Genomic DNA, 25,243 nt, shown 5'->3' on the forward strand with positions numbered 1-25,243 from the left:
ATAAGTCCCTTGTAACTGGTACTTCTAGTACCAAGGGCCCTGATGCCAAGGAAGGTCTCTAAGGACTGCAGCATGTCTTATGCCACCCTGGAGACCTCTCACTCAGCACAGACACTCTGCTTGCCAGCTTGTGTGTGCTAGTGAGGACAAAACAAGTAAGTCGACATGGCACTCCCCTCAGGGTGCCATGCCAGCCTCTCACTGCCTATGCAGTATAGGTAAGACACCCCTCTAGCAGGCCTTACAGCCCTAAGGCAGGGTGCACTATACCATAGGTGAGGGTACCAGTGCATGAGCATGGTACCCCTACAGTGTCTAAACAAAACCTTAGACATTGTAAGTGCAGGGTAGCCATAAGAGTATATGGTCTGGGAGTCTGTCAAACACGAACTCCACAGCACCATAATGGCTACACTGAAAACTGGGAAGTTTGGTATCACACTTCTCAGCACAATAAATGCACACTGATGCCAGTGTACATTTTATTGCAAAATACACCCCAGAGGGCACCTTAGAGGTGCCCCCTGAAACTTAACCGACTGTCTGTGTAGGCTGACTAGTTCCAGCAGCCTGCCACACTAGAGACATGTTGCTGGCCCCATGGGGAGAGTGCCTTTGTCACTCTGAGGCCAGTAACAAAGCCTGCACTGGGTGGAGATGCTAACACCTCCCCCAGGCAGGAGCTGTAACACCTGGCGGTGAGCCTCAAAGGCTCACCCCTTTGTCACAGCCCAGCAGGGCACTCCAGCTTAGTGGAGTTGCCCGCCCCCTCCGGCCACGGCCCCCACTTTTGGCGGCAAGGCTGGAGGGAACAAAGAAAGCAACAAGGAGGAGTCACTGGCCAGTCAGGACAGCCCCTAAGGTGTCCTGAGCTGAAGTGACTCTAACTTTTAGAAATCCTCCATCTTGCAGATGGAGGATTCCCCCAATAGGGTTAGGATTGTGTCCCCCTCCCCTTGGGAGGAGGCACAAAGAGGGTGTACCCACCCTCAGGGCTAGTAGCCATTGGCTACTAACCCCCCAGACCTAAACACGCCCTTAAATTTAGTATTTAAGGGCTACCCTGAACCCTAGAAAATTAGATTCCTGCAACTACAAGAAGAAGGACTGCCTAGCTGAAAAACCCCTGCAGAGGAAGACCAGAAGACGACAACTGCCTTGGCTCCAGAAACTCACCGGCCTGTCTCCTGCCTTCCAAAGATCCTGCTCCAGCGACGCCTTCCAAAGGGACCAGCGACCTCGACATCCTCTGAGGACTGCCCCTGCTTCGAAAAGACAAGAAACTCCCGAGGACAGCGGACCTGCTCCAAGAAAGGCTGCAACTTTGTTTCCAGCAGCCTTGAAAGAACCCTGCAAGCTCCCCGCAAGAAGCGTGAGACTTGCAACACTGCACCCGGCGACCCCGACTCGGCTGGTGGAGAACCAACACCTCAGGGAGGACCCCCGGTCTACTCTACGACTGTGAGTACCAAAACCTGTCCCCCCTGAGCCCCCACAGCGCCGCCTGCAGAGGGAATCCCGAGGCTTCCCCTGACCGCGACTCTCTGAAACCTAAGTCCCGACGCCTGGAAAAGACCCTGCACCCGCAGCCCCCAGGACCTGAAGGACCGGACTTTCACTGCAGAAGTGACCCCCAGGAGTCCCTCTCCCTTGCCCAAGTGGAGGTTTCCCCGAGGAAGCCCCCCCTTGCCTGCCTGCAGCGCTGAAGAGATCCGTTGATCTCTCATAGACTAACATTGCGAACCCGACGCTTGTCTCTACACTGCACCCGGCCGCCCCCGCGCTGCTGAGGGTGAAATTTCTGTGTGGGCTTGTGTGTCCCCCCGGTGCCCTACAAAACCCCCCTGGTCTGCCCTCCGAAGACGCGGGTACTTACCTGCAAGCAGACCGGAACCGGGGCACCCCCTTCTCTCCATTCTAGCCTATGCGTTTTGGGCACCACTTTGAACTCTGCACCTGACCGGCCCTGAGCTGCTGGTGTGGTGACTTTGGGGTTGCTCTGAACCCCCAACGGTGGGCTACCTTGGACCAAGAACTGAACCCTGTAAGTGTCTTACTTACCTGGTAAAACTAACAAAAACTTACCTCCCCCAGGAACTGTGAAAATTGCACTAAGTGTCCACTTTTAAAGTAGCTATTTGTCAATAACTTGAAAAGTATACATGCAATTGAAATGATTCAAAGTTCCTAATGTACTTACCTGCAATACCTTTCAAACAAGATATTACATGTTAAATTTGAACCTGTGGTTCTTAAAATAAACTAAGAAAAGATATTTTTCTATAACAAAACCTATTGGCTGGATTTGTCTCTGAGTGTGTGTACCTCATTTATTGTCTATGTGTATGTACAACAAATGCTTAACACTACTCCTTGGATAAGCCTACTGCTCGACCACACTACCACAAAATAGAGCATTAGTATTATCTATTTTTACCACTATTTTACCTCTAAGGGGAACCCTTGGACTCTGTGCATGCTATTCCTTACTTTGAAATAGCACATACAGAGCCAACTTCCTACAGAGTAATAAAAAACGTAAGCTGTCCAATCCAAGGGGATGGTATGCAGAGTGCGGTTGGAGGAAATGCTGCGGCCATTGCTCATAAGCCTGGAACTGACAGTGTTCATTTCTTAACCTAGCTGAAGGCTTGGTCTATCATCTTGGTTTTTTGTAGCATGTTTGAAGAGGTATTCCGTTTTTTAACTACATTTTGCTTAACAGGCCATGTTTCGCAGAGTCAATCCTTTCAAATCAAACAGTATAGCTTGCCGTCATGTTCTGATACCATTAGCATTGAACATGTTTTTAAGATGCAGCTTCTGCCAAGGTAGCAGAGCGTGGCAAATACATAGGATGTGTAGGATGTCTTCCCGGTGATGCGCGCAGTCTGCACCTTTTGCTGTTTGGTGGTCGAAGCCATTTAGGTGCAGCATCCAATGAAGGCAGTAGTACGAGTCTGGCGTGCAGCACCTTTATTTTTAGTGACGTTTTTAATATTTCTGCAATGTAAGGCTGTGCTGTTGGAGCCTCATATGTGTTAATTGTCATCCCAGAGTGTGATCGATATCTCAACTTGTCTTTGTCCTTGCTCCATATGATCAGCTTGATTTGTTTGTTTATTTAGTAGGTGCTTGAAACGTTTATGGGGTAAAGACTTTTGCCATAGCTCTTCCACTTGCAGATGTTTTATGGCTGAAGCATCTTTGGCCATGGACTCTAGACTTCTGCCAGGTTTGTGCCAATTTCCTTCCAAATTAGTGCCTTTAGTGTGTTTGGTTGAGCCTGTCTTAAAATGGAGGCATATTTGAGCAAAGCCCCATCTTGTGCTAATGCTTGGTCTTGTAACCCGAACTCCAATCTAATCTGAGCTGGAGAACAGCTGTATGGAAGGCAGAAGAGATTGATCTCCACAGAGCCATTTATTTTTCCTAATTATCAGATTGTCAAAGATGACTACCTTGGTTTTTTCCTTGTTTACCACCAGCTCATTAGTCGCGCACTACTGATTAAAGGTGTTTAGCACTTTTTAGAGTCCTGTGCCTGAGAGATTCAGAAGGACGATGTCATCTGCATACAGTAATGCTGTTAGAGGGTGGTTGCCCATTTTGGGGGGGTGGGAGCTAGTGGTGTTCAGTTGTGTGCACAGATCTGCCAAATAAAGGTTGAAGAGCATCAGAGCCAGAACACAGCCCTGCTTGACACCTCTGTCTATCTGAATTCTGGAAAACACTCTTCCATTATTTCCTCTTTTCACCCTTCCCCAGTTTTTTGAGTAGAGTCTGTATTCCTTTCAGCAGTTCTGGCTGGATTTTGAGGTTTGCTACCTTCCCTCACAACCGGTTCTGGTCCACTGAGTAAAAGGCTTTGGATAAGTCCACGAAGCAGGTGTATAGGGCCATTTTTTATTTTATTTGTGTACTTTTCTGCAAGCATGGCTAGAGTTACTAGGATGTCAGAAGTGCTCACCGAAGGCCGGGAGCTGATTTGATTCAGGGGTATTAGATTAGGCTTGCTAGCCCATTCTTTGAGTTCCTCCAGCAGGAGGCTGGCAAATATTTTTGTTTCGATGTCAAGCAGTGATATTAGTCGATAGCTGTCAAGGTTGCCATAGGGACCCTTCTTGTAGATTGGGGTGAAAAATTGCACCTTTCCAAGTGCCTGGAATTTTGTTTTCCATGCTGCTGGCGTTGAACAGATTGCAGAGCAGGCCTGCCCAGAGGGGGATGTCGTGTTTCAGTATTCCTGGTGGGAGGCCGTTTGGCCCCAGGGCCCCACTCGATCTGCAACATCATAGTTGTTCCTCAACGTTATGGAACAAAATAACCTTGTATAAGCTCAACTACATCAGCTAAAATCAAAAATAGTCAAATCAAAGCATCCCTAAGTCTTTCCGTAGTTATGAAGTACATTAAAAATATAATTTTACAATTAAAAAAATACAATATAACATGCATAGATTTTTTATTTTCAGAAGTCAAGAATTAGAACGTAGGATATCATTAGCTTTCCACAGTCCTGTAAACACAGATGTACCCAATAACAGTGCATAAATCACAATCAGCACATTTCTGCTGATATTAGACCTAAATGTCTACAACAACCAAATAGTACTAAGATTGCATTTAGAATTAAAAATGTGCCTAATATGTTGCTTATAAAGACACAATACAGTGCTTAATATTCTTGTAAAAGCAAGGAAGTCACTAGTATGTGAATCAATGCACCTGCGTATCCTGGGATTTCATTTTAAATTCTAGAATTATGTAAGTGCAATTAGGTGGGAGTATAATACACTAACAACTAATCAAATAATTGTTGCGATTTGTTAACTGCCCCCTCGCAACGTTTATTTAAAGAACGTTATTCAATCAGTTTGAAATTGTGTGGTAGAATACACCAGAAATGTGCATTTTTCTCTTTACATCTAATAAAAAAAGTCATTACCATTAGAAAACATATAGTAGTCTTGAAAGTCTTGCAATTCAATAGGAGTTGTGTTTTTATAGATTATACTAAGCCTCTAGTTTATAAGAAAATTTCTTAAACAAAATGCATGGCAAAGTTGAAGATAAAAAAAAGCAGCGGCCATCTTACTGTTTGATGAGCATGTAGGAGTAGAACCCAATCATTGCTATAAAGCGTTTTCCAGTCAAGATAGGTTTAAGAAAGGTAAACTACGCTAGGCCTGGGCAGAACTTGCAGTTTCACTCCACAGAGCTACATAAAAACTCTTGTGAGAATCCACAGAATTCCACGAGGAGGCTGAATCAGTCAGTGCCCCAGAAGCTTCTTCCCGCTGTAAAATCAGCGCAAACAGTACCATGTGGCGCTGCTTCTTTCTGCCACTCGAGTAGATTTTCTACTCCAGTGACAGCATTCTCAACAGGAAAAGCTATGACCTGGCACGGCTGCCTGCATTGAGAAATCTTGCCGGGAAGTGTTCTAGCACCTGAAAAATCATGTTAGGGGACTCAAATTCTCGCTCGCACTTGCCAACTTAATATTGGCAAGCCACGTGTGAGAAAAAACTCTGCCACATGGAAGTTGGCGGTGTTTTGTCAGAATTCTGCACTCCAAGCAGAGCATGAAGTGGGCAAATCTAGTCAATCAAAGCCGAATTTTTCACCTACCCCTAAAACACACACAGCAGGATGGGAGAAATACTTTCAAGCAGTTTAACCACTTGCAATGACTCTGGCTAGCATTCCAACCCACATTTTTGTACCACTGACCCTGCTCCATTCCAGAAAGGAACACAAGCAACCCCAGGTTGGTTTGGGCCTATTTAGGACTGGTCAGTGAGCTATACCTTGCATCCTGTGGCACAACTTAAGCTTTTGATAAAAAGTTTGATCTGAGAGTATGTGTTCAAAGAACAGTGTAGAGGGTATTGCTAATAGGACAACCTTGCAAAGTTCCACACATTTTTTATACGTTTTTAAATGTTTTATTATTCAATAGTAGAAAACTGATAATTTGACCTAGAGAACAGCGACCATCCTCAGCAGCTGCTGGAAAATCCCATTGTTTGTAAAGCCTCAAACTAAAATGTTGAGTTGACAAGTTTGAAAGTCTTCCCTTGACCTAATAAGCCAGCCGCCTGATTACCTGAAGTAGAAAGAAAGTCACCAATATATCAAAGTTGGAGCTTGGAAAATTGTTCAAAGGCCTAGCATTTTCCTCAGTATTTAAACAATCACTGTTAAGTAAAGTGGTAGGGCAATAGTAATAAGGATTGAGGCGGGGTTTTCTTCTTTTTTTTTTAGAAAGAGATTAAGGCATGTTTTTGGAAGGTGGATGGAATGTGGCCACCTTTTAAGATCTAATGAAATAATTTAGTAGGTTTTTGTAATCTTGTTTTTAGCACATTTCACCCAAGAAACCTTCTGTTCCACCTGCTTTGAAGTTATATAAGCTGTTAACTGCCCCTTCTATTTCTTCTACATTAAATGGAAAGGACAGGTACATGACACGTCCAGATAAAAGTGGAAATCTCTAATTTTCCCAAGAGATGCATTAATGTTTTCCCTAGAAATTGTATTTTGAGTTTGCATATATTCTCATAATGCACTGAGAAAACTTGACCTATTTCTTTGAATTTAGAAGCGATACAGCCTGCCTTCGGGGACTGAATTAACATAATTAAATTTCTAATATCTGAAGTTCTGGTTTGCTAAAAATGGTTTTACCTACTGACCTCCCAGCTTCACAAAGTTGCTAGCCAACTGTTTTGAGACCCAGCACTTCTATTTCCATGGAGTAGACTTTATTCATTTTCAAAAGAGGACAAAAATAATTTAAGTCTGACACAGCTAGGACATTGTGGACCAAACACTAAACCAAAGATGTATCGCAAACTTTGATAGATAGTCGTTTAGGCATTTCTTCAAATACCACATGTAGGAAGTTGGCTCTGTATGTGCTATTTCAAAGTAAGGAATAGCATGCACAGAGTCCAAGGGTTCCCCTTAGAGGTAAAATAGTGGTAAAAATAGATAATACTAATGCTCTATTTTGTGGTAGTGTGGTCGAGCAGTAGGCTTATCCAAGGAGTAGTGTTAAGCATTTGTTGTACATACACATAGACAATAAATGAGGTACACACACTCAGAGACAAATCCAGCCAATAGGTTTTGTATAGAAAAATATCTTTTCTTAGTTTATTTTAAGAACCACAGGTTCAAATTCTACATGTAATATCTCATTCGAAAGGTATTGCAGGTAAGTACTTTAGGAACTTTAAAGCATAAAAATTGCATGTATACTTTACAAGTTATTGACAAATAGCTGTTTTAAAAGTGGACACTTAGTGCAATTTTCACAGTTCCTGGGGGAGGTAAGTTTTTGTTAGTTTTACCAGGTAAGTAAGACACTTACAGGGTTCAGTTCTTGGTCCAAGGTAGCCCACCGTTGGGGGATTCAGAGCAACCCCAAAGTCACCACACCAGCAGCTCAGGGCCGGTCAGGTGCAGAGTTCCAAGTGGTGCCCAAAACGCATAGGCTAGAATGGAGAGAAGGGGGTGCCCCGGTTCCGGTCTGCTTGCAGGTAAGTACCCGCGTCTTCGGAGGGCAGACCAGGGGGGTTTTGTAGGGCACCGGGGGGGACACAAGCCCACACAGAAATTTCACCCTCAGCAGCGCGGGGGCGGCCGGGTGCAGTGTAGAAACAGGCGTCGGGTTCGCAATGTTAGTCTATGAGAGATCTCGGGATCTCTTCAGCGCTGCAGGCAGGCAAGGGGGGGATTCCTCGGGGAAACCTCCACTTGGGCAAGGGAGAGGGACTCCTGGGGGTCACTTCTCCAGTGAAAGTCCGGTCCTTCAGGTCCTGGGGGCTGCGGGTGCAGGGTCTCTCCCAGGCGTCGGGACTTTAGGTTCAAAGAGTCGCGGTCAGGGGAAGCCTCGGGATTCCCTCTGCAGGCGGCGCTGTGGGGGTTCAGGGGGGACAGGTTTTGGTACTCACAGTATCAGAGTAGTCCTGGGGTCCCTCCTGAGGTGTTGGATCTCCACCAGCCGAGTCGGGGTCGCCGGGTGCAGTGTTGCAAGTCTCACGCTTCTTGCTAGGAGCTTGCAGGGTTCTTTCAAAGCTGCTGGAAACAAAGTTGCAGCCTTTCTTGGAGCAGGTCCGCTGTCCTCGGGAGTTTCTTGTCTTTTCGAAGCAGGGGCAGTCCTCAGAGGATGTCGAGGTCGCTGGTCCCTTTGGAAGGCGTCGCTGGAGCAGGATCTTTGGAAGGCAGGAGACAGGCCGGTGAGTTTCTGGAGCCAAGGCAGTTGTCGTCTTCTGGTCTTCCTCTGCAGGGGTTTTCAGCTAGGCAGTCCTTCTTCTTGTAGTTGCAGGAATCTAATTTTCTAGGGTTCAGGGTAGCCCTTAAATACTAAATTTAAGGGCGTGTTTAGGTCTGGGGGGTTAGTAGCCAATGGCTACTAGCCCTGAGGGTGGGTACACCCTCTTTGTGTCTCCTCCCAAGGGGAGGGGGTCACAATCCTAACCCTATTGGGGGAATCCTCCATCTGCAAGATGGAGGATTTCTAAAAGTCAGAGTCACCTCAGCTCAGGACACCTTAGGGGCTGTCCTGACTGGCCAGTGACTCCTCCTTGTTGCTTTCTTTGTTCCCTCCAGCCTTGCCGCCAAAAGTGGGGGCCGTGGCCGGAGGGGGCGGGCAACTCCACTAAGCTGGAGTGCCCTGCTGGGCTGTGACAAAGGGGTGAGCCTTTGAGGCTCACCGCCAGGTGTCACAGCTCCTGCCTGGGGGAGGTGTTAGCATCTCCACCCAGTGCAGGCTTTGTTACTGGCCTCAGAGTGACAAAGGCACTCTCCCCATGGGGCCAGCAACATGTCTCTAGTGTGGCAGGCTGCTGGAACTAGTCAGCCTACACAGACAGTCGGTTAAGTTTCAGGGGGCACCTCTAAGGTGCCCTCTGTGGTGTATTTTACAATAAAATGTACACTGGCATCAGTGTGCATTTATTGTGCTGAGAAGTTTGATACCAAACTTCCCAGTTTTCAGTGTAGCCATTATGGTGCTGTGGAGTTCGTGTTTGACAGACTCCCAGACCATATACTCTTATGGCTACCCTGCACTTACAATGTCTAAGGTTTTGTTTAGACACTGTAGGGGTACCATGCTCATGCACTGGTACCCTCACCTATGGTATAGTGCACCCTGCCTTAGGGCTGTAAGGCCTGCTAGAGGGGTGTCTTACCTATACTGCATAGGCAGTGAGAGGCTGGCATGGCACCCTGAGGGGAGTGCCATGTCGACTTACTCGTTTTGTCCTCACTAGCACACACAAGCTGGCAAGCAGTGTGTCTGTGCTGAGTGAGAGGTCTCCAGGGTGGCATAAGACATGCTGCAGCCCTTAGAGACCTTCCTTGGCATCAGGGCCCTTGGTACTAGAAGTACCAGTTACAAGGGACTTATCTGGATGCCAGGGTCTGCCAATTGTGGATACAAAAGTACAGGTTAGGGAAAGAACACTGGTGCTGGGGCCTGGTTAGCAGGCCTCAGCACACTTTCAATTGTAAACATAGCATCAGCAAAGGCAAAAAGTCAGGGGGTAACCATGCCAAGGAGGCATTTCCTTACACCACAACAGAAAAACATAGGTAAACAATTAAAGAACACTTACACAAGCTCAAAGCTATCTGGAGTGGTGCCAATGAAGTATCCTCCTGGGCAGAGATTCTCACAGGCATTCCGAAGCATCATGTCAGCCTGCTCATGTGTCTCAAAGGAATAGTGGTACACAAACTGACAGCTGCAGATGTCGAAGCACATTTCCCGATTGCTGTACTTGTCAGCTAGAAGTTCCTAAAAGAGATTTGGATGATGGTGAGAGTAGTACCAAGGGTGTTTGAATCTTCAAAAATCTGTGTATTTTCTCAGTAAATGGAGGATATGGCAAGAGTATCCTGGCCAGAAATACGCGGTCAACATTTATTCCGCATGAAATTTTACCCTGCGATTCTGAGAGGCTGAACATTACCCTACCCTTATTGAGTAGTTCTATGTGCTCCAACTAGTGTAAAATACAATTATGCATTTAAAACATTGTCTAAATAATGTTACAGCATTGTCCAAAACACCAGAAACTTTCTATATAAAGCTGTAGAGCCCTGGGAACAAATGTCTCATATGCATGAATTACATTTCAAACTGTATTGTTGCTGAAATGGAATCACCAGAGGGTCTGAACAAAGATTAAATTACATTCTTCCTGAAAGTCTCTGGAATTTAGGAAACCACAATCATGTTTACAAATGGCTGGGAACTTAAGTTCTGTATTTATCAACTGCCCTTTATCTCCTTTGTGCATCTCTTCCTGTACACAAAAACACTCCGCTCTTGGCACAAACTTCATTGACACTATAAAGTGACCTATGAGCAGCATGTGGCAAATAAAAAAAGAAAAAAAAAAAAAAAAAGAAAAACACATAAAACAAGCCAATCTAATTTCCTAAATATGAGAAAAGTGCTTATTTTGAACATCGCTTAAGGCTGGGAGACGCCACTCGATGTGGGGAAACTGCCAAAAACATTTCTACACGTATAAAAGGAAAACCACAATTTATCACAACTGAAATGAGCTATTTAAAGTTCCCCTGTCTGCAGGTTCAAATGCAAAAAGGGGCTACTGAGCATTTGAGATCTAGTGCTAAAAAGTTAACCACGTAACATTTAAGCAACAGTTCATGTAAGGCAAGTGATTTCTCAAGAACAAAGTCAACTAAATATAGATTGGAAAATACCCTAACCCCAAATTAAAATACAAGGTTAAAATTCCAATAATTTACATTTGCCTCATCTAGAACAGACTGTACTGCTGAAAGCAAAGTATTTGATTACAAAACCACTGATTGGAAGCATCAGCTGGTTTTCTACAATATAAAACATTGATGCTACCCTGGGTGAAAGAAATGGCTTAGATATGGCCATCTGAGGGAATTAAGAGAACAACAACCCTTTATATAAGAAGGATTAACAACATATCCCAGTTTTCTTTCCTGTTTTGTTATAAGCAGCCCTCGCCAGATTGCTTAGTGGCTTTGTGTTTGATCACTTCACAACATTCACACTGCTTCCTGCTACACATTACTGCCTAATATTCTGTATCAATCATTTTCCGCTGTAAGCATACACTATGATTGCTTCTGCCTTCTTTATTTATGTAAACTGTAGGAAGTTGGCTCTGTATGCACTATTTCAAAGTAAGGAATAGTATGCACAGAGTCCAAGGGTTCCCCTTAGAGGTAAGATAGTGGCAAAAAGAGATAATTCTAACGCTCTATTTTGTGGAAGTGTGGTCGAGCAGTAGGCTTATCAAAGGAGTAGTGTTAAGCATTTGTTGTACACACACTCAGGCAATAAATGAGGAACACACACTCAGAGACAATTCCAGGCCAATAGGTTTTTGTATAGAAAAATATATTTTCTTAGTTTATTTTAAGAACCACAGGTTCAAATTTTACATGTAATACTTTAAATGAAAGGTATTGCAGGTAGGTACTTTAGGAACTTTGAATAATCAAAATAGCATACACAGTTTTCAAAGAAATCACATATAGCTATTTTAAAACTAGACACTTAGTGCAATTTTCAACAGTTCCTGGGGGGAGTAAGTAATTGTTATTTTTTGCAGGTAAGTAAACCACCTACGGGGTTCAAGTTTGGTTCCAAGGTAGCCCACCGTTGGGGGTTCAGAGCAACCCCAAAGTTACCACACCAGCAGCTCAGGGCCGGTCAGGTGCAGAGGTCAAAGTGGTGCCCAAAACGCATAGGCTTCAATGGAGAAGGGGGTGCCCCGGTTCCAGTCTGCCAGCAGGTAAGTACCCGCGTCTTCGGAGGGCAGACCAGGGGGGGTTTTGTAGGGCACCGGGGGGGGGGGGGGGGACACAAGTCCACACAGAAAGTACACCCTCAGCAGCACGAGGGCAGCCGGGTGCAGTGTGCAAACATGCGTCGGGTTTGTAATTGAAATCAATGGGAGACCAAGGGGTCTCTTCAGCGATGCAGGCAGGCAAGGGGGGGGGGGGCTCCTCGGGGTAGCCACCACCTGGGCAAGGGAGAGGGCCTCCTGGGGGTCACTCCTGCACTGGAGTTCCGATCTTTCAGGTCCTGGGGGCTGCGGGTGCAGAGTCTTTACCAGGCGTCGGGATCTGGGAAGCAGGCAGTCGCGGTCAGGGGGAGCCTCGGGATTCCCTCTGCAGGCGTCGCTGTGGGGGCAACTCACAGTCTCGTAGTCGCCGGGGAGTCCTCCCTGAAGTATTGTTTCTCCACAAGTCGACCCGAGGGCGTCGGGTGCAGAGCAGCAAGTCTCACGCTTCCGGCGGGAAACGCAGTTGTCTTGAAGTTGCTCCTTTGAAACAAAGTTGCAGTCTTGGGTGAACAGAGCCGCTGTCCTCAGGAGTTTCTTGGTCCTTCTAGAGCAGGGCAGTCCTCTGAGGATTCAGAGGTTGCTGGTCCCTGGGGAAAGCGTCGCTGGAGCAGTGTCTTTAGAAGTGGGGAGACAGGCCGGTACAGCTGGGGCCAAAGCAGTTGGTGTCTCCGTCTTCTCTGCAGGGTTTTTCAGCTTAGCAGTCCTCTTCTTCTTAGGTTGCAAGAATCTGAGTTCCTTGGTTCTGGGGAGCCCCTAAATACTGAATTTAGGGGTGTGTTTAGGTCTGGGAGGGCAGTAGCCAATGGCTACTGTCCTTGAGGGTGGCTACACCCTCTTTGTGCCTCCTCCCTGAGGGGAGGGGGGCACATCCCTAATCCTATTGGGGGAATCCTCCATCTGCAAGATGGAGGATTTCTAAAAGTCAGAGTCACCTCAGCTCAGGACACCTTAGGGGCTGTCCTGACTGGCCAGTGACTCCTCCTTGTTTTTCTCATCATCTCCCCTGTACTTGCCGCCAAAAGTGGGGGCTGTGTCCAGGGGGGGCGGGCATCTCCACTAGCTGGAGTGCCCTGGGGCATTGTAACACGAAGCCTGAGCCTTTGAGGCTCATCCGTAGGTGTTCCAGTTCCTGCAGGGGGAGGCGTGAAGCACCTCCACCCAGAGCAGGCTTTTGTTTCTGTCCTCCGAGAGCACAAAGGCTCTCACCACATGGGGTCAGAAACTTGTCTCTCAGCAGCAGGCTGGCACAGACCAGTCAGTCCTGCACTGAACAATTGGGTAAAATTCAGGGGGTATCTCTAAGATGCCCTCTGTGTGCATTTTTTTTATAAATCCAACACTGACATCAGTGTGGGTTTATTATTCTGAGAAGTTTGATACTAAACTTCCCAGTATTCAGTGTAGCCATTATGGAGCTGTGGAGTTCGTTTTGGACAGACTCCCAGACCATATACTCTTATGGCTACCCTGCACTTACAATGTCTAAGGTTTTGCTTAGACACTGTAGGGGCATAGTGCTCATGCACCTATGCCCTCACCTGTGGTATAGTGCACCCTGCCTTAGGGCTGTAAGGCCTGCTAGAGGGGGTGACTTACCTATGCCACAGGCAGTGTGAGGTTGGCATGGCACCCTGAGGGGAGTGCCATGTCGACTTAGTCATTTTCTCCCCACCAGCACACACAAGCTGGCATGCAGTGTCTGTGCTGAGTGAGGGGTCCCTAGGGTGGCATAAGACATGCTGCAGCCCTTAGAGACCTTCCCTGGCATCAGGGCCCTTGGTACCAGGGGTACCAGTTACAAGGGACTTACCTGGGTGCCAGGGTTGTGCCAATTGTGGAAACAATGGTACATTTTAGGTGAAAGAACACTGGTGCTGGGGCCTGGTTAGCAGGGTCCCAGCACACTTCTTAGTCAAGTCAGCATCAGTATCAGGCAAAAAGTCGGGGGTAACTGCAACAGGGAGCCATTTCTATACATCCCCTTCCTGTCCTAATTAGGGAGATCAGTGACCCTCAATCCCTGACTCCAACCATAATAGTCAGAGATGTTGCTTCGTTCACAGGAGGGCACAGCACCTCTTATCACTGAGGCGAGCCTCAGTGAAGATGACCTCCTGTTAGCCAGGATGGCCAAAAGATTGGCTTTAGAGAGACAGCTCCTAGCCATAGAAAGGGAAAGACAAGAGATGGGTTTTGGTCCCATCCATGGTGGCAGCAACATAAATAGGATCAGAGATTCTCCTGACATGTTGAAAATCCCAAAAGGGATTGTAACTAAATATGAAGATGGTGATGACATCACCAAATGTTTCACAGCTTTTGAGAGGGCTTGTGCAACCAGAAAAGTAAACAGATATCACTGGGGTGCTCTCCTTTGGGAAATGTTCACTGGAAAGTGTAGGGATAGACTCCTGACACTCTCTGGAAAAGATGCAGAATCTTATGACCTCATGAATGGTACCCTGATTGAGGGCTTGGGATTCTCCACTGAGGAGTATAGGATTAGATTCAGGGGGGCTCAAAAATCCTCGAGCCACACCTGGGTTGAGTTTGTGGACTACTCAGTGAAAACACAGGATGGTTGGATTCAAGGCAGTGGTGTAAGTAATTATGATGGGCTGTACAATTTATTTGTGAAAGAACACCTATTAAGTAATTGTTCAAATGATAAACTGCATCAGCATCTGGTAGACCTAGGACCAATTTCTCCCCAAGAATTGGGAAAGAAGGCGGACCATTGGTTCAAGACTAGGGTGACCAAGACTTCCACAGGGGGTGACCAAAAGAAAGGGGTCACAAAGCCTCCCCAGGGGAAGAGGGTTGAGACATCCAAAAACAAAAATAGTAGAGTCTTCTACAGGCCCCCAAAAACCTGCACAGGAGGGTGGGCCCAGAGCCTCTTCACAAACCAATTTTGGGTACAAGGGTAAAAACTTTGATCCCAAAAAGGCCTGGTGTCGTAGCTGTAATCAGCCTGGACACCAAACTGGAAACCAGGCCTGTCCCAAGAAAAGTACCACTTCTAAATCCACTCCAGCAAACACTGGAATGGCTAGTCTCCAAGTGGGATCAACAGTGTGCCCAGAGCAAATCAGGTGTCACACTGAAGCTACATTAGTCTCTGAGGGTGGGGTAGATTTAGCCACACTGGCTGCCTGGCCCCCTAACATGCAAAAATACAGGCAGCAGCTCTTAATTAATGGGACAAGTGTAGAAGGCCTGAGGGATACAGGTGCCAGTGTCACCATGGTGACAGAGAAACCGGTTCCCCTGGTCAATACCTGGCTGGACAAACTTATCCAGTCACCAACGCTGACAATCAGACTAAAGTACATCCCATGGCTATGGTAACTTTAGAGTGGGGAGGGGTCAATGGCCTGAAACAGGTGGTGGTCTCCTCAAATATCCCAGTAGACTGTTTGCTTGGAAATGACCTGGAGTCCTCAGCATGGGCTGAGGTAGAACTGAAAACCCATGCAGCCATGCTGGGTATCCCTGAACTGGTGTGTGTCAAGACAAGGGCACAGTGCAAGGCTCAGGGTGAAAAAGTCGAGCTGGAGCCTGGAAAAAGGGCCCAGCCTACCAAGAGAAAAGGAAAGACAACTGGGAAACCAGCTGCAACACAACAACAAAAAGAGAAGCTCTCTTCTCAGGAAGAAGTTCTGCCCTCTGAGGGAACTGAGCCTATGGAGTTAAAACCTTATCAGGCTGAGCTCTTAGGCCCAGGGGGACCCTCAAGGGAGCAGTTGTGTAAGGGGCAAGAAACTTGTCCCTCTCTTGAAGGCCTTAGGCAGCAAGCTGCTGAAGAGTCCAATGGCAAGAAAACTGGAACACATAGGGTCTATTGGGAAGATGGACTCCTTTACACTGAGGCAAGAGATCCCAAACCTGGTGCCACTAGGAGAGTGGTAGTGCCTGAGGAGTTTAGGGAGTTCATACTGACCTTAGCCCATGATATTCCTCTTGCTGGGTGTAAAGAAATGGCTCCCTGTTGCAGTTACCCCCCACTTTTTGCCTGATACTGATGCTGACTTGACTGAGAAGAGTGCTGGGACCCTGCTAACCAGGCCCCAGCACCAGTGTTCCTTCACCTAAAATGTACCATTGTATCCACAATTGGCACACCCTGGCATTCAGATAAGTCCCTTGTAACTGGTACTTCTAGTACCAAGGGCCCTGATGCCAAGGAAGGTCTCTAAGGGCTGCAGCATGTCTTATGCCACCCTAGAGACCCCTCACTCAGCACAGACACACTGCTTACAAGCCTGTGTGTGCTAGTGAGAACAAAAATGAGTAAGTCGACATGGCACTCCCCTCAGGGTGCCATGCCAGCCTCTCACTGCCTCTGCAGTATAGGTAAGACACCCCTCTAGCAGGCCTTACAGCCCTAAGGCAGGGTGCACTATACCATAGGTGAGGGTACCAGTGCATGAGCATGGTACCCCTACAGTGTCTAAACAAAACCTTAGACATTGTAAGTGCAGGGTAGCCATAAGAGTATATGGTCTGGGAGTCTGTCAAACACGAACTCCACAGCACCATAATGGCTACACTGAAAACTGGGAAGTTTGGTATCAAACTTCTCAGCACAATAAATGCACACTGATGCCAGTGTACATTTTATTGTAAAATACACCACAGAGGGCACCTTAGAGGTGCCCCCTGAAACTTAACCGACTGTCTGTGTAGGCTGACTAGTTCCAGCAGCCTGCCACACCAGAGACATGTTGCTGGCCCCATGGGGAGAGTGCCTTTGTCACTCTGAGGCCAGTAACAAAGCCTGCACTGGGTGGAGATGCTAACACCTCCCCCAGGCAGGAGCTGTAACACCTGGCGGTGAGCCTCAAAGGCTCACCCCTTTGTCACAGCCCAGCAGGGCACTCCAGCTTAGTGGAGTTGCCCGCCCCCTCCGGCCACGGCCCCCACTTTTGGCGGCAAGGCTGGAGGGAACAAAGAAAGCAACAAGGAGGAGTCACTGGCCAGTCAGGACAGCCCCTAAGGTGTCCTGAGCTGAGGTGACTCTGACTTTTAGAAATCCTCCATCTTGCAGATGGAGGATTCCCCCAATAGGGTTAGGATTGTGACCCCCTCCCCTTGGGAGGAGGCACAAAGAGGGTGTACCCACCCTCAGGGCTAGTAGCCATTGGCTACTAACCCCCCAGACCTAAACACGCCCTTAAATTTAGTATTTAAGGGCTACCCTGAACCCTAGAAAATTAGATTCCTGCAACTACAAGAAGAAGGACTGCCTAGCTGAAAACCCCTGCAGAGGAAGACCAGAAGACGACAACTGCCTTGGCTCCAGAAACTCACCGGCCTGTCTCCTGCCTTCCAAAGATCCTGCTCCAGCGACGCCTTCCAAAGGGACCAGCGACCTCGACATCCTCTGAGGACTGCCCCTGCTTCGAAAAGACAAGAAACTCCAGAGGACAGCGGACCTGCTCCAAGAAAGGCTGCAACTTTGTTTCCAGCAGCTTTGAAAGAACCCTGCAAGTTCCCCGCAAGAAGCGTGAGACTTGCAACACTGCACCCGGCGACCCCGACTCGGCTGGTGGAGATCCAATACCTCAGGAGGGACCCCAGGACTACTCTGATACTGTGAGTAACAAAACCTGTCCCCCCTGAGCCCCCACAGCGCCGCCTGCAGAGGGAATCCCGAGGCTTCCCCTGACCGCGACTCTTTGAATCCTAAGTCCCGACGCCTGGGAGAGACCCTGCACCCGCAGCCCCCAGGACCTGAAGGACCGAACTTTCACTGGAGAAGTGACCCCCAGGAGTCCCTCTCCCTTGCCCAAGTGGAGGTTTCCCCGAGGAATCCCCCCCTTGCCTGCCTGCAGCGCTGAAGAGATCCCGAGATCTCTCATAGACTAACATTGCGAACCCGACGCTTGTTTCTACACTGCACCCGGCCGCCCCCGCGCTGCTGAGGGTGAAATTTCTGTGTGGGCTTGTGTCCCCCCCGGTGCCCTACAAAACCCCCCTGGTCTGCCCTCCGAAGACGCGGGTACTTACCTGCAAGCAGACCGGAACCGGGGCACCCCCTTCTCTCCATTCTAGCCTATGCGTTTTGGGCACCGCTTTGAACTCTGCACCTGACCGGCCCTGAGCTGCTGGTGTGGTGACTTTGGGGTTGCTCTGAACCCCCAACGGTGGGCTACCTTGGACCAAGAACTGAACCCTGTAAGTGTCTTACTTACCTGGTAAAACTAACAAAAACTTACCTCCCCCAGGAACTGTGAAAATTGCACTAAGTGTCCACTTTTAAAGTAGCTATTTGTCAATAACTTGAAAAGTATACATGCAATTGAAATGATTCAAAGTTCCTAATGTACTTACCTGCAATACCTTTCAAACAAGATATTACATGTTAAATTTGAACCTGTGGTTCTTAAAATAAACTAAGAAAAGATATTTTTCTGTACAAAACCTATTGGCTGGATTTGTCTCTGAGTGTGTGTACCTCATTTATTGTCTATGTGTATGTACAACAAATGCTTAACACTACTCCTTGGATAAGCCTACTGCTCGACCACACTACCACAAAATAGAGCATTAGTATTATCTATTTTTACCACTATTTTACCTCTAAGGGGAACCCTTGGACTCTGTGCATGCTATTCCTTACTTTGAAATAGCACATACAGAGCCAACTTCCTACACTGGGCATTTGGGACAAACCAAGACGTGGGAGAGACTAGTCAACCACTTCTATTGGCCCAACATGTCCCAGAAGGTCAAGGAGTTTTGTGTCTCCTGTACCACCTGTCAAGCCAGTGGTAAGACAGGTGGACACCCAAAGGCCCCCCTCATTCCACTTCCAGTGGTGGGGGTCCCCTTTGAAAGAGTGGGTGTAGACATAGTGGGTCCACTTGAACCTCCCACAGCTTCAGGGAACATGTACATACTAGTAGTAGTGGATCATGCTACTAGATACCCTGAAGCTATTCCTCTTAGGTCGACTACTGCCCCTGCAGTAGCCAAGGCCCTCATTGGTATTTTTACCAGAGTGGGTTTTCCTAAGGAGATGGTGTCTGACAGAGGTACCAACTTCATGTCAGCATACCTGAAACACATGTGGAATGAGTGTGGAGTGACTTATAAATTCACTACACCCTACCATCCACAAACTAATAGCCTTGTTTAGAGATTCAACAAGACATTAAAAGGCATGATCATGGGGCTCCCTGAAAAACTCAAAAGGAGATGGGATGTCCTCTTGCCATGCCTGCTTTTCGCTTACAGAGAGGTGCCTCAGAAGGGAGTAGGGTTCTCACCCTTTGAACTTCTGTTTGGCCACCCTGTAAGGGGACCACTAGCTCTTGTGAAAGAAGGCTGGGAGAGACCTCTTCATGAGCCTAAACAAGACATAGTGGACTATGTACTTGGCCTACGTTCAAGGATGGCAGAGTACATGGAAAAGGCAAGTAAAAACCTTGAGGCCAGCCAACAGCTCCAGAAGTTTTGGTATGACCAAAAGGCTGCAATGGTTGAATTTCAACCAGGGCAGAAAGTCTGGTTTTGGAGCCTGTGGCTCCCAGGGCACTTCAGGACAAATGGAGTGGCCCTTACCCAGTACTAGAAAAGAATAGTCAGGTCACCTACCTAGTGGACCTAGGCACTAGCAGGAGCCCCAAGAGGGTGATCCATGTGAACCGCCTTAAGCTCTTCCATGACAGGGCTGATGTAAATCTGTTGATGGTAACAGATGAGGATCAGGAAGCTGAGAGTGAACCTCTCCCTGATCTCCTCTCCACAAACCCTAAAGATGGTTCAGTTGATGGAGTGATCTATTCAGACACCCTCTCTGACCAACAGCAATCTGACTGCAGGAAGGTCCTACAACAGTTTGCTGAGCTCTTTTCCCTAACCCCTGGTCAGACACACCTGTGTACCTATGATGTGGACACAGGGGACAGCATGCCTGTCAAAAACAAAATATTCAGACAGTCTGACCAAGTTAAGGAAAGCATCAAAGTGGAAGTCCACAAGATGCTGGAATTGGGAGTCATTGAGCACTCAATGACACTTGGGAGTCATTGAGTGGTCTTAGTCTCCAAACCTCACACCAAAGATGGAAAGAGAGAGATGAGGTTTTGTGTGGACTAAAGAGGACTTAATTCTGTCACCAAGACAGATGCCCATCCCATTCCAAGGGCTGATGAACTGATTGATAAATTAGGTGCTGCCAAATTCTTAAGTACCTTTGACTTAACAGCAGGGTACTGGCAAATCAAAATGGCACCAGGAGCAAAAGAAAAGACAGCATTCTCTACACCTGATGGGCATTATCAGTTTACTGTTATGCCCTTTGGTTTAAAGAATGTCCCTGCCACCTTCCAAAGGTTGGTGAATCAAGTCCTTGCTGGTTTGGAGTCCTTTAGTGCAGCTTATCTTGACGATATTGCTGTCTTCAGCTCCAGCTGGCAGGATCACCTGGTCCACCTGAAGAAGGTTTTGAAGGCTCTGCAATCAGCAGGCCTCTCTATCAAGGCATCCAAATGCCAGATAGGGCAGGGAACTGTGGTTTACTTGCGACACCTTGTAGGTGGAGGCCAAATTCAGCCACTCCAGCCTAAGATCCAGACTATTCTGGACTGGGCAACTCCAAAAACCCAGACTCAAGTCAGGGCATTCCTTGGCTTGACTGGGTATTACAGGAGGTTTGTGAAGGGATATGGATCCATAGTGACAGCCCTCACAGAACTTACCTCCAAGAAAATGCCCAAGAAGGTAAACTGGACTGTAGAATGCCAACAGGCCTTTGACACCCTGAAACAAGCAATGTGCACAGCACCAGTTCTAAAAGCTCCAGATTACTCCAAGCAGTTCATTGTGCAGACAGGTGCCTCTGAACATGGGATAGGGGCAGTTTTGTCCCAAACAAATGATGATGGCCTTGACCAGCCTGTTGCTTTCATTAGCAGGAGGTTACTCCCCAGAGAGCAGCGTTGGAGTGCCATTGAGAGGGAGGCCTTTGCTGTGGTTTGGTCCCTGAAGAAGCTGAGACCATAACTCTTTGGTACTCACTTTGTAGTTCAAACTGACCACAGACCTCTCAGATGGCTGATGCAAATGAAAAGGTGAAAATCCAAAACTGTTGAGGTGGTCCATCTCCCTACAGGGAATGGACTTTATAGTGGAACACAGACCTGGGACTGCCCATGCCAATGCAGATGGCCTTTCCAGGTTCTTCCACTTAGAAAATGAAGACTCTCTTGGGAAAGGTTAGTCTCATCCTCTTTCGTTGGGGGGGGGGGGGGGGCGGGGGGGGGGGGGCGGGGGGGGGGGTTGTGTAAGGAAATGCCTCCTTGGCATGGTTACCCCCTGACTTTTTGCCTTTGCTGATGCTATGTTTTGATTTGAAAGTGTGCCGAGGCCTGCTAACCAGGCCCCAGCACCAGTGTTCTTTCCCTAACCTGTACTTTTGTTTTCCCAATTGGCACACCCTGGCATCCAGGTAAGTCCCTTGTAACTGGTACCCCTGGTACCAAGGGCCCTGATGCCAGGGAAGGTCTCTAAGGGCTGCAGCATGTCTTATGCCACCCTGGGGACCCCTCACTCAGCACAGACACACTGCTTGCCAGCTTGTGTGTGCTGGTGAGGACAAAACGAGTAAGTCGACATGGCACTCCCATCGGGGTGCCATGCCAACCTCACACTGCCTATGCAGTATAGATAAGCCACCCCTCTAGCAGGCCTTACAGCCCTAAGGCAGGGTGCACTATACCATAGGTGAGGGCACCAGTGCATGAGCACTGTGCCCCTACAGTGTCTAAGCAAAACCTTAGACATTGTAAGTGCAGGGTAGCCATAAGAGTATATGGTCTGGGAGTCTGTCCTACACGAACTCCACAGCACCATAATGGCTACACTGAAAACTGGGAAGTTTGGTATCAAACTTCTCAGCACAATAAATGCACACTGATGCCAGTGTACATTTTATTGTAACATACACCCCAGAGGGCACCTTAGAGGTGCCCCCTGAAACCTTAACCAACTACCCGTGTAGGCTGACTGGTTTTAGCAGCCTGCCACACTAGAGACATGTTGCTGGCCACATGGGGAGAGTGCCTTTGTCACTCTGTGGCTAGTAACAAAGCCTGTACTGGGTGGAGGTGCTTCACACCTCCCCCTGCAGGAACTGTAACACCTGGCGGTGAGCCTCAAAGGCTCACCCCCTTTGTTACCGCACCACAGGGCACTCCAGCTAGTGGAGTTGCCCGCCCCCTCCGGCCACGACCCCAATTTTGGCGGCAAGGCCGGAGGAGATAATGAGAATAACAAGGAGGAGTCACTGGCCAGTCAGGACAGCCCCCAAGGTGTCCTGAGCTGAGGTGACTAACTTTTAGAAATCCTCCATCTTGCAGATGGAGGATTCCCCCAATAGGGATAGGAATGTGCCCCCCTCCCCTCGGGAGGAGGCACAAAGAGGGTGTACCCACCCTCAGGGCTAGTAGCTATTGGCTACTAACCCCCCAGACCTAAACACGCCCTTAAATTTAGTATTTAAGGGCTCCCCAGAACCTAGGAACTCAGATTCCTGTAACCTAAGAAGAAGAGGACTGCTAAGCTGAAAAACCCCGCAGAGAAGACGGAGACACCAACTGCTTTGGCCCCAGCTCTACCGGCCTGTCTCCCCACTTCTAAAAGACACTGCTCCAGCGACGCTTTCCCCAGGGACCAGCGACCTCTGAAGCCTCAGAGGACTGCCCTGCTCTAGAAGGACCGAGAACTCCCGAGGACAGCGGCTCTGTTCATCCAAGACTGCAACTTTGTTTCCAAAGGAGCAACTTTAAAACAACTGTGTTTCCCGCCGGAAGCGTGAGACTTGCTACTCTGCACCCGATGCCCCCGGCTCGACTTGTGGAGAAACAACACTTCAGGGAGGACTCCCCGGCGACTGCGAGACCGTGAGTAGCCAGAGTTGCCCACCCCCCCCCCGAGCCCCCACAGCGAAGCCTGCAGAGGGAATCCCGAGGCTCCCCCTGACCGCGACTGCCTGAACCTAAAGTCCCGACGGCTGGAAAAGACCCTGCACCCGCAGCCCCCAGCACCTGAAGGAACGGAACTTCTGTGCAGGAGTGACCCCCAGGAGGCCCTCTCCCTTGCCCAGGTGGTGGCTACCGCAAGGAGCCCCCCCCTTGCCTGCCTGCACCGCTGAAGAGTTCCCTTGGTCTCTCATTGAAACCTACAGAGAACACGACGCTTGTTTACACACTGCACCCGGCCGCCCCCGCGCTGCTGAGGGTGTACTTTTTGTGCCGACTTGTCCCCCCCCCGGTGCCCTACAAAACCCCCCTGGTCTGCCCTCCGAAGACGCGGGTACTAACCTGCTGGCAGACCGGAACCAGGGCACCCCCTTCTCTCCATTGAAGCCTATGTGTTTTGGGCACCTCTTTGACCTCTGCACCTGACCGGCCCTGAGCTGCTGGTGTGGTAACTTTGGGGTTGCTCTGAACCCCCAACGGTGGGCTACTTTGGACCCAAACCTGAGACTTGTAAGTGATTTACTTACCTGCTAAAACTAACAATAACTTACCTCCCCCAGGAACTGTGAAAATTGCACTGTGTCCACTTTTAAAACAGCTATTTGTGTTTTATGTGAAAAGTATATATGCTACTGTAATTATTCAAAGTTCCTAAAGTACTTACCTGCAGTACCTTTCAAATGAGATATTACATGTAGAATTTGAACCTGTGGTTCTTAAAATAAACTAAGAAACGATATTTTTCTATAACAAAACCTATTGGCTGGATTTGTCTCGGAGTGTGTGTTCCTCATTTATTGCCTGTGTGTATGTACAACAAATGCTTAACACTACTCCTTTGATAAGCCTACTGCTCGACCACACTACCACAAAATAGAGCATTAGTATTATCTCTTTTTGCCACTATCTTACCTGTAAGGGGAACCCTTGGACTCTGTGCATGCTATTCCTTACTTTGAAATAGTGCATACAGAGCCAACTTCCTACACTCTGCCAACCAGAAACCCAATTTCTAACAGTCTTGAATGTGATAAGTCTGTCAAAAGCAGCTGTCAGCAGAAGGTGGAGATGATGAAAGGCTAATGAATAGGTAAGTGGACACTTCAGAGTTGGAGAAGAGCAAGTTGATTTTCTTACACAGCTGAATAGCTAGAGTTTCTCAGTTTTAATTTGTTTATTATTTTTAGAATAATTTTTTATCCTGCTCTAACAATAAGAATGTTTTATCCCTATTTAAGACTTTTGATAAACTCATGGCTCAGCACAATTCCTTATCTTTCAGCTGGAATGCTATTCATTGTGGACATTTTCATTCTAAATTTACCCTCCCAACCAATGATTTGGAAACTTTTTTTTTACCTACCCTTGATAATTCTATCAGATATTGCCGCCCTGACCACAGAGGTGCTGAATTAGGTGACTGTATCCTGGCGCAAAATCTCATAAATGTCCATGAGTCTATTTATGATACTGAACATAGGATTCCGACGTTCCATGGAAGAGGGTGCACATCTTCAATTGATTACCTATTTATAACCTGGGACTGTTACAGTACTTGGCAAAGTTTGGCACATCGGATTTAGGTTTTGGAGAACATAATCCCTTGGAAGCCACATACACCTTACCTATAGGCATCGTGAGAGGCCTGGAAATTGTACAACCGACTCCCCAGCAGAATGGGCCTCGGCCAGCTAGGCATCTCCCTGAACCTATAAAGTTTTTAGACTGTTTTAATTAAATCAAATTTGGATATTTTTATGGCATGCCTATCAGATAATCCCTAATCTAATAAACAGGTCTTTACTTAAGCCTATCTGTAGACCAACTTCCACAGTTACTCATTGGTTTGATAGGTCCTGCTCAAGTTCTAATAGGAATTTGTCAAGAGCCTTGCCTTCTATTCCTAGGAATCCCATTACTGTTATACAGTCTCAAGCTCTCTATAGAGTGACCCTCCCTAAAGGAAAAAATGAAATTCAAAGGAACAATTGGAGTTGACCGACTGTTGCAGCCTCTTAAGAGCCCCTATGGTTTTATACGTTTAATATGTGAACCGAACTATAACGTCCCTGTAACTTTTTTTTTTTTTTAAGTGAATTTCTATGTTTTAAAAAAAATTCTATTTCCCAACTATAACATCCATGTAACCTTTTTTGTTTAGTTTTTTCAGTGAATTTCTATGTTTTTCTTTAATGTATTATAATTTTCATATTTATATTTATGTTAATCCAACCGCCGCCTTTGGGCTGCCTTTTGTTCACACAGACTAGCTGGAGACAAGGCCAGATAAAGTAAAACTGTTCATAAACTGGCTTATCTGTGGGTGTGTAGCACTTAGGTAGCCACACCTCTGGGGTGGGCTACCAAGCTCCTCAC

At 47.5% G+C, this 25,243-nt stretch overlaps 1 protein-coding gene across 2 annotated transcripts in view; it reads right to left on the bottom strand.

Annotated features, from left to right (window-relative positions):
* The window catches only part of RNMT (RNA guanine-7 methyltransferase), a 152,195-nt gene that overhangs the window by 99,690 nt on the left and 27,262 nt on the right, over positions 1-25,243 (bottom strand). For both annotated transcript variants that reach the window (XM_069219918.1, XM_069219917.1), the window contains exon 6: positions 9,633-9,814. In XM_069219918.1, coding sequence (XP_069076019.1) covers positions 9,633-9,814 — 182 coding nt within the window. The remainder of the gene's footprint in view (positions 1-9,632; positions 9,815-25,243) is intronic.

This window comes from Pleurodeles waltl, chromosome 2_2 (assembly GCF_031143425.1).
Source record: "Pleurodeles waltl isolate 20211129_DDA chromosome 2_2, aPleWal1.hap1.20221129, whole genome shotgun sequence".
Taxonomy (NCBI): domain Eukaryota; kingdom Metazoa; phylum Chordata; class Amphibia; order Caudata; family Salamandridae; genus Pleurodeles; species Pleurodeles waltl.